Source organism: Accipiter gentilis, chromosome 30, assembly GCF_929443795.1.
Source record: "Accipiter gentilis chromosome 30, bAccGen1.1, whole genome shotgun sequence".
Lineage (NCBI taxonomy): Eukaryota > Metazoa > Chordata > Aves > Accipitriformes > Accipitridae > Astur > Astur gentilis.
This window is the reverse complement of record NC_064909.1, coordinates 12,600,279-12,610,544: the sequence shown is the minus strand read 5'-3', so window position 1 is coordinate 12,610,544 and position 10,266 is coordinate 12,600,279. Positions and strand designations below refer to the sequence as shown.

Here is a 10,266-nt window from a genome sequence, read left to right as displayed (position 1 = left end):
CAACTTGTGTCTGTTGCCTCTCCCCCAACACCCCACCTCATCCCATTGTAGACTATTTCGTACAACACACAAACCCAACAGTTTCACTGAGCTCTGCTGAAGGACGCAATGGTGTGGGACCATTTAATGTATGGGCGTCGTGAAACAGATCACCTTCTCACCTCCCACCGCACTACAGAAATAAGGAAGAAACTACTTTGATATCCTCTACCAGAGAGGAAAGCCCCTAAAACTGGTGCCTGCAGTGACGGGACCGCCAAGGCATGGTTCTGGCGAGGGAGCGGGCACAGTGGGGCTGTGGGGTAGCACCGCTCCTGCCCAGGGCAGTACCTGTCCTGCACACACCTGGGACCACGCTGCTGCTCAGAGCAGTCAGCCAGAAGCCACTTCTTGTCTACAGAGCAAGACGTATACTGCAGTGGAGGAAGGGAAAGCAATCCTGGGGGCAGACGTTGATTCACGCTCACCCTGGATGGTTGTTCTTCACCTCAGCCTGTGCCGGACTGCATCAAGGTCACGCACGCTAAAATCACACGCCTAATCAGGCTTTGCAAGGATTAAGCTGAGCCAGGGCTGAGCTACGCCAGAACACTGCTGTACGAAAGCAACACCAGCATATAGTTGAAATAATTTATTTACCACTAGAGCACCACAAAAACAGACATACAATGTGTTAAAATACAGAGTAATCGATCACCAGAGTACAACACAGCTGTCCTTTAAGTTCCTTTTTTTTTTCTCCTTTAAACCATGCCAACCATACAATTGTATTGATGCTAAACACATTAAAAATGCTGTCCTACCCCACCCAGCTAAGTGCTAAGATTCCCCCTCAGCCCCAGTCAGCCCCTTGGGTCCGATCTTTCAAGGTGCTGAACATTTCCCACCACTTCTCAGGGACTTTGCTCAGTGGCAATTACCTCGTTGTAATAAGGCCTCTGGCACAAAGTCCTTGAGCTGTTGCAGACCCATCTAAACATCATTTGAGGGGGACTTATATCAGACCTGAGCGTGCTTAGGACTCACATGACCCCACTCTATAGAGGGGAAGTTCACCCATGAGTTCTGCACATTGTAGGATCAGGCCTAACATCCTTGGTAATTAAAGGGAAATACATGCCTAATAAACATACAAAAAAAAATTGTAGGAGCTTTATAACAGAGTATTTCAATTACTATCAGTGCATTTTGAGGAAAAAAAAAAAGTAAAAAAAAAAAAAAAAAGTATTCGCTCTTGGGGTAATGATTTACAGAAATAAGGTTCTATACTTAAATTTAGAGAAAAACTCCAAACCCAAACCGAAATTTTCAGCTGCGTCCAGCGCATAGTGAGTATAGTTGGACAACTATTGCCATCTCCTATTCCACTTTTTCAAAGCTTCAAAACCAGTTTTGAGCTGCATTCCCATAGCAGAGAATTGCAGAAACATATTTAAGTTTTGTAAAATGTGTTCATCCTCGTCTCCTTTCCTGTCCAACAAAAATACAGTTCTCATACTGAACCTGATAAAACTAATTTTGCTGCCATATACAGCAAAATCCAGAGTATTTACTACCCTGAGGAGTTTCACTGAGTTCAGTGCATCTTCTCACTGGAGTAAGTCTGGCTCAAGCAAGTGTTAGCAGGACAGATTTTTCACTTGTTCATCTCAACTCACTAAATAAATCAGAAGTCTAACATACCTCCTCCTCTGCGCTGAGTCAACGGGTGGGATTAGATCATCTGTGGGGCTACATTTCCATCTAGGTAATAAGCACAGGCTCTACTGAAGTCCCGAGGAGCTGCATGAGCAAGCCGCTGCGGTACTTCAGTTTTGTATCAGTGTTCTGCTGAAGCCAAAGAAATTGCACATCTTAAAACTGGAGCTGACAACATCAAGCTCAGGAGCGTCCTCCCGACACCACTCAGGTCAATGACAGAAAATGTCCTTCTTGTCCAAGCAGTGTGTTTCTAACGTAGTTTTCCAGCTTTGCTGTGCAAAACCATTCATCATATGAAAAGAACTGAATGCGCTTTCTTCGTGATTTTTTTTTTGCTAATTTAGGTTGGGGCTTTTTTTTAAATGAAGTACGTGACGTGGAATTTCTTTTTTACTCCCTCTATAATATTTAAACATGTCTAACAACAACAAAATCCTAGGAACCCCACGTTGCTTTTTCCTTTTCTTTTCTGAAAAGAAGCTTTAACGTGAACTCAATTGAAAAAAATTTGGCAAACTCACAAAGATCACGGGTCTGATCCTGCATATCCTTACACACACCCCGATACCCTAAAGGGGCCTGCCGCGCCACTGCAGAAGTTAAAGGCAAACCTCTGTTACCTGCAGTAGGAGCAGGATCGGTCCCAGGGACTAACTGCAGGGGCAAGACCCTGCGGCTCGCTGGGCCGGTGCACGGCCTCTGACCGCAAACCGATGCCGCTCACGCCGCATCTGGGGCATTGCCGCAGCAGGTGCTTCCTACCAGTCTTCTGCACAGTGGTGAATGTCATTCTCTGCAAGGGTTTGCCTCGCCTCAGCCAGGCTGCGATATCTCTTCTTGCAACACCTTGCTCCCTGCCCATCTGTTTGAATGTCTGTAGCCGAAAGGAAATAAAAAGGTCTAGGAATCCGAACCGCATCACCATTCAAGCGTTACAAACGGGGGCAACTGAGGAGGAAGGGGGGGGGGGGGGGGGTCGGGGGGAGAGATCGCTTTAATCCATCCTTTTTATAAAACAGAAAAACAAATGGAGTCAGGTAGCTTATGTCATAATGATGAACAATATACAAAGCACATGTATAGCAATTATTATAAAACATGTATTTGTAGTGCAAGTCAAAATATAGGGACTCTACTCATACTGGCCAGCTAGAGGGAAACACATGATTCTGAGTGATCAAAAAGAGCCCCAAATTCAAATTCAAACTCATGAGAGCTGACAGTATTACAGAGTACAAAAATATGGTGAAAATTTACACATTACACATAAAGTACTTAATTTTTTAATAGTTTACAAATAGAGATCTACAGATATGTTTCCAATTAAGCTGGCTTTTACTACCCACCTATTGTAATACTCTAGGTATGGTTACATATACCAAAAGAACAAAAAAATCCCATAGCATAGCTATACAGCAACATATTAAGGTCTGAAGATTAGACCAGTACATGTTAAATATTTCACTGGTTTACTAAACTGACATTTTAAATCATTTACAGTAAAAAAAAAAAATCTTATAGACTGTCTTTGAGACTGAAACAGAGTGTCCTTTATTAGTAAATTATTCAGTACTTAAAACAAGGGTTTGAGACCTTACAAGAAGCCTCTCTAGGCAGCTGGCATGAAAAAGAAGGTATTTTAAAGGCAGAGTTTCTCAATAATGTAATAACTGATTTCTATTTTAATCAAACTAAACTAACCATTACTTTTCTGATTCTTTTGAGCTTGTATTCCTTTAGGCTTTATATGTATTTCTGGCAGCTTATTTGGTCTCCACTTTGTCCACATTGGCTGGTTTTCTTTTTTTCCAATGGCGATATGGAAATGTTCATTTGATAGTTTTTACACACAAATAAATAATGCACTGTTAACTCTACAACTAAGAGGAATGGGTAGGATGCCTATTGCGTAACAATACAGAGAGATCAAGTAAGGCACGGGACAGATACAGCAACTCCACTTCATGGGATTTTCCTGTTTTTTTCCTTTCACATAGTAACACTAACAAATTTCTTCCAGTGTTTATTTTTTAAAAGGTTTTTTTTTTTTTCTTTAACTTTGCTTCTTGTCTATCTCACACTATGTGTAGGTGAAATGTAGGATAAAGGCCTTCAATGTTTTGCTTCAGATGCCAGTTTAAAAAAAAAAAACAAAGCAAACTTTCAAACAGTTCAGACTAGTACCGCTTTTTTTCTTCTTTTTTTTTTTTCTTTTAACACTGATGAACCTGGATTTTCATTTTTCTTTCTTTCCTTCTCGCTCTCTCTTTCTTTTTTTCCTTGGGTTTTTTTATTTTAATACACACACGTCATGCTGTTTCAGGGGTATCCTTTAGCTGCACTTGCAAGACTTTACGATCATGTTGGACAGCTGTTCAATTTTGGGTGTTTTGCCAATGTAGTAGAGGATAGTGAGGGGTTCCAAATCCTGGGACACACAGCACGGAGAGGCAGAAGCTTCTGGATTTATGGTGTTATACAAGCTGAGTACCTAGAAGGAGAAAGGAAAAATGAGAGATTAAAACAGCTACCTCTGCCTTCCGGCCACTGCAGTGTAAATTCCCTTCTGCATTGCTTCCTCCCACAGCACCTGAGAGCAAGCCCACTGAAAGCAGTATGAAGATTCCTGGATTTTAGTATTTTTCATACCTCTGCAGTTCAACCTGGTGTCACAACCTGCCTGAGTTTCCTAAGGTTTTATCCGTACAGTCTTAAACCTCAAAATAGGTACATGCCTGGAGCCTGCCTTGAAAGCATAGCCCTTTGAATCAACATGCACACTGTATAGGTATGCAAAGAAGAAACGAAAGGTTTTTATCTGTGTCTTCAGATTGCCATTTGCTGTTACAGGATTTTGGCTTTACAAGTGCACCAAAGGAAGAGAGCCCTTCAGAGCATAAGCACTCCTCTGCTTTTCCTCTCTGGCTACATCTCACTAAGTCTATTAATGTCACCCTGCAAGCACCAGGAGTCAAGCTGCAGCTACTCCTGTTGAGAAACAGCTACGGTGAAGTTGGCAGCGCTGGTGCTTTATGTCACGTTGGATTCATATGCATGGTTCTCTGCAAGGGAAGTATGTAGGGTTACCCGCTGATGATGCATAGGTATTTCTGAGGATGCCATTAATGTGTTAGCCAAACACCAAGTGACCTTTTCCTAGAACTTCAACACAACATTTGCAGCTTAGAGAGACAGAAGATCTGTTCAGGACAGCAACACTAACTACTTTATTGAGCAATTTCTGACTCCTTGGGCAACTATCCAAACCACATATTTGTGACCATGACAGTTATTCTTCCTTTTTCCTTTAAAAACAAGTGCTGCTCCAAAACGTGTACACTACTACTCCACACCAGCACGGAAACATACTTACCTTATTTATACCTCTGCCTGCTGACATTGCTAACAGTACCATGACACAGCTGCTGACAGCTACTAAAGATACCTCTACCTGGGTCTGTAAGTTCAGGAAGAACACACTGTCATGGCTTTACAGACCAAAGGGAAAGCAAGCTGCCCCTCGGACACTAAGAGTTCTGCCTGCTGGCTAACACTGATCTGGTATTTTAAGGGAGACTTGAAAACGGGGAGACATCATTCTTAGTATGGACCTGAGGGCGAAATTCTTACTTTATGACAACTGTGATGCAAACGTCCACCTCTTACATTTACTGTCTAGACATCCTTATTGGCAGTTGAGAGGAACAAGCACTTTACAGCAGAATACTACTCACCCTAAAGCAGTTGGCTAAAATAGCACATCTAATCCCTAAAATAAAAAGTACCATCTCAGACAACTATCAGTCCTTTGGCATCCCAGACACAACGTTGCTCCTTTGCATATAAATTTTCAAAGTACAAGAATGAATACATCTTTTGAAGTAAAAGAAGCACATCTATCAGTACATTTTCATGAAATTCAGGATGGTAGCATATCAGTTAACAACAAAAAATGAAAAATGGCAGGTCATAAAAGTAGGTGATAATCAGGTGGTACAACTCAGGCCTTTTGTTACTTTGATAGTGCCTCCCTCAGTGTCTTTGCTGACCGAACTAATTGTGCCATCTTCCACTTGGGCTCTGTAATGAAAGGTCCCTTCCCAGGCAGCCTCCCAAAGCTACACCAAGCTCATACTCATAAAAAACATTCCATCTATCCGTATGTCATATTGATGAACACATTAAAAGAAAAATCTCTGGGCCAATACATTCTTACTGCTTCAACACTAGCTTGAGGCCACGCGCGAGTCCCTCTATAGGGCCACATTTCATCATCATTAGTTATTAGAGATAATAAATACAAGCTTTGGGCATTCGTGCTGATGTCAGTCCCAGAAACATATTTTACCCCGCAGTTATAAAATAGAAGCTGAAAATTAGCAAAATCATTACTTACCCTGCTGTGCTGAGTATCTGAGCTCCATAAATATGGGCAGGCTCCTGCACAGAAATTAGCATGATATCCTTTAGGTTCATGAATCCATTTCCAGCCAAGATCCCTCTTGAAGTCAATATAAAGAGGACGCAGACAGCAATTATCCTGCACGTTCCTGGGAAAGAAAATACAGACAAACACATCGGTCATAACAATGACAACACAGGGAATAAAAATAGTCTAGTTGCTTGCTCCCTGAATGATGTTTACAGGAAGGCAAGTCCAAGTCCCAAAAATTCACAACCAAATCACATCAATAGTAGCTTATACTGCAGCTGAAATCAGATGCTTAGACATGGCAGGACTTGCTTACACAGACAAAGCTAATGGTTTCCCTGAAGGACTAGTAAGTATTTTTCTCCAGGTCCTACCGAGTGGCCTCTCTGTGTAGGTGAGCACAGTGGAGGTGATAATTTGGCTACAATTATGGGGTGATGGGTCTGGGAGTCATCCCGGATAGAACTCGGCTTCTGCTTTCTAAGGCTACAACCTTCCTCATCTGCCACTGTCTCTGTGAGATCGGAGACTATTGGGCAGATACCTGCTGCACACAGACCCCGTGGGTCTGCAAATGAGGGTCCGTGCTCTGTATAAATGTCAACCTAAAGAAGCACGATAAGCAACTGCATTACACCTCACAGGCTGGTACTACTATGTAAGTATACTGAATACGGATGCATAGTTACCTAAAACAATAGGCAGCATCTAGAGCACGCTTCTTCCGCCGACTGGGCTGTTGCGACTCAAGTCTGTAGGAGGGTAATAACATTAGCAGAAGATGTGGGGTCTTCCCACTGTATTTTTTCCTATTGGACTTTAAAGCTTTCACATCACCACTGGAATATGTGTAGTCATCAATACCTTCAAAAAATACATTTTGGTGATAAACATTGTGTTGCTTTTTCTTCACAAATTAAATAAACCATCTCTTTAAAAAAACTGGTGTCAGCTGAGCATGTTTACTGGGGAAGTGAGGGCAAATTTCAACCCAAGATCCCTAAGATATTCACAGTTCTCATGTTATCTATTATATCAGCCCTCCCACATTCACAGCCATTTAATGGCATTTCAGTAAATTTACCAGAACTGTTGAAATGAGTAACAGAGATTACTTCAGTCACTGCATCTGCATTGCTTAGTTTCAAATGCCCCAAGCAGCGGTGCTTTTGTCACTACACTCAGGGCTGTATTCCCATCTTTTAACAGCTATGTACCCTTAAAAACCTTGAAACACCAGTAAAGCTGCTCTGGATACTTCACCTGGATTTCCCACTGCTTCCACCTACCCCATTTGTTTTCTCTATCACATTTACCTCTTTCTAATGCTTGTAAATTCTCTGTCTCCCATTGCCAGTTTATTTAAGTCTTTTAATTTTTCCCAGAAAGTCAGTTATTCTAGCCCCTTCTTTTGCATGGGCATGGCAAGGACATTGATTAAAATACTTCTTGAAGCAGCAATCAATGACCTCATGTTTTGTATTTTCTCTTGAAACACTAACTGCCTTACTAGCTTCTTATCGTGGCAATAGCGTAGGCAAAAGACTGAAGGTATTAGCCTTTCCTAGGAGTCCAAACAGCTCATGTTATGCCTGTTGCTAAGATGCTTTTGAAAATTAACAAGATAATACTTGAACCAGATAATACTATCTAAAGAGAAAAAGATACACTTTTCATAATGTTTGCAATTACAGCAACCAAATATCATACTAACAATTTTTTAAATACACACAATGGCTTAATCATATGTACAGTACCTGTATTTACTTAGAGAAAAAATTCCAATGCAGTGAAACAACGGTTAGAAAAACTTAATACTTGACAATACTAGCCAAATCCTTGGAAAACAAATGAACCATATCATGATGTACTTTAATAAATGAGAACTGTATGAACAGAATTTGGGTTGGTTCTAATATAGCCATAGTTTTGTATATACTTGTGAATGATAACTATAGCGCAGTCCATTAAATAATATTTCGCTTTTTGAAACTGAAAATTTAATGGCTTAAAAACACAAGGGAGCTTATGTGACCTTGATACATTTAGTCTGTATCACCTTGTCTGCTGTCCATAAGAAGTACATATATCCATAACCCTAACTACACACTGTTGTTTATTTTTTAATGCCCTCTCAATCCAATCTTTAAGTTTTTACCAAGCTGTCAGCATAAAAAATACTTTGTGTAACTAATATACAAATATGTTACAATAAATTCTACATGTCAATGTAGATATATAGAGATAATCAATGTTAACTACTGTAGTTCTGTTGACTTCACCTGAGAAACAGACTTCCACTGCTGGAAGTAGCAGCACATAGACAGGCAAACCATTGCTGTTTCTTCAACCCACAACACACTGGCAGTAAAACACTGTAGGACAAGTCTGTCACCTATTGTTCAGCTCTTCCCAAAGCGACTGATGCCACTGCTCAGAGTAATTTAAAATATTACTGATATGACCAGAAAAAAAGAAAAAAAAAAAAACCACCAGAGTAGCTGGACATATTTAGTGTGCCTGAAAAGCTGGAAGTACGTGTGCAGGTACTTACAAAGACCCTCTATACACACTGAGGACAAAGGAAAATGCTTCTGTAAGCAAAGCAGCCAACTGTTGCCTTACCTATACTTTAGAAATTTGCCACAAGTATTGTTTGACACTTATAAAACACACTATGCTCACACATACATCTACTGCAAGCAGCTTACATCCTAACGATCCTCAGCTGCAAACACCATCCTAATTCTACTTCCCAGCAGTAGCCTTCTCTGCTAAACCTGAACCATTACAGTGCTAGGATGGACAGCAGTCAAAGGGTTTATTTTGAAAATATTCAGCAAGTTTTCTCATGACTATGCAACAGTGCATGGCCTACTGTGCAACAGCCTTCCCTACATCTAAAATTGTATGGACATCCAGCGTGCATGCTGCAAACTGTAACACAGACACTTACGGGCATTGAAGCTGCACACGTGGAATGAGATGGCTTATTCATGCCATCTGGTTTTAGAGTAGTTCAGCTGATACTGTTTTACCCTTGTGCCTTCAATACCATTTCCTACCAGCTGAGAATCAACATTCTCAAATGAGCAAGTTTTGCATCAGCTGAATACCATTTAGAGAGGCAGTAATGGCTCTTTGTTTCCCTCATCAATTAATAAGTAACACAACATTTTAAAAAGTTTTTTTTCTTTCATTACCTGCAAATCTTGCTTCAAGCTCCTCACTTTTATTTGGGATGATATAATTATTGGAAGGCACGAAGGTGCAGCATGGACAATGTAAGCTTATCTTAAATCCAAGGTTCCTGTCTGTAAAACAGAAAAGTAAGCAGAGTTTTACACATGGAATGACCCTGAAATACTGCTGAGTTAATGGAGGAGCAGTTGGGGCAGGTTTGAAGGCAAAGAGCACTTGTTGTCACCTCTGTGATGGAGCCACTCATGTACAGCCTCAGTGACATCAAAAGACAACCATTCTCCTTCAGCTCTTGTTTTAACTACTTTGCTGTCGATGTAGCGCTGTCCTGGTGATGATAATTCTTTAGATTTTAGAACCTGCAAGAAACAACAAATATGATTGCCTACAGGTTAACATTTACTGGTTTTTATTAAAATGGACCACCAACATTATAAAATAGCAGAAGAAACTATTACGGCTTAAACCTCTATGCAGCAGATGTACAATCAGGCACGTTTTCAGAAAGAATTTTCTTAGGGTGTGTGGGGAGAGAAAGGTGATATAAAAACACCCTAATGAAATCAGCTTATGCTCCCAAGCAAAACATACCATCGCATATTCTTTCCTAAGAGAAATCACACAGAAAGACTGCCTTGAAAATTTGTCCTGCAACACAAGTGGTAAAGAGATCATAGTAACTGGAACACCAGAAGAGGCTATTTTACCTTCTTCCGTAATACTTACACTGGTTAGAGCATAACATCAGATGCTAAGGTAAAGCCTGTACAATGTAGTCTGTATACTGAAGATGTTATATTGCTCACCCATAACTAATCTGTATGGTATTGCCTTATTCATGCTTCCAGCCTTCCCTCTGACTTCAGGTACTAGTCATACATTAAACAGAAGAAAAGTTATCGTCCATATGGGTAGCCTGGGGGCATGCAGAG

At 40.7% G+C, this 10,266-nt stretch overlaps 1 protein-coding gene across 1 annotated transcript in view; it reads right to left on the bottom strand.

The window, feature by feature from the left end:
* Positions 1-645: 645 nt before the first annotated feature.
* Positions 646-10,266, bottom strand: part of TGFB2 (transforming growth factor beta 2) — a 65,955-nt gene continuing 56,334 nt past the window's right edge. Inside the window, exons 3-7 of the mRNA XM_049833801.1 lie at positions 9,561-9,693; positions 9,337-9,447; positions 6,823-6,997; positions 6,098-6,251; positions 646-4,192 (exon numbers count right to left, since the gene is read on the bottom strand). Coding sequence (XP_049689758.1) covers positions 4,034-4,192; positions 6,098-6,251; positions 6,823-6,997; positions 9,337-9,447; positions 9,561-9,693 — 732 coding nt within the window. The 3' untranslated portion in view covers positions 646-4,033. The remainder of the gene's footprint in view (positions 4,193-6,097; positions 6,252-6,822; positions 6,998-9,336; positions 9,448-9,560; positions 9,694-10,266) is intronic.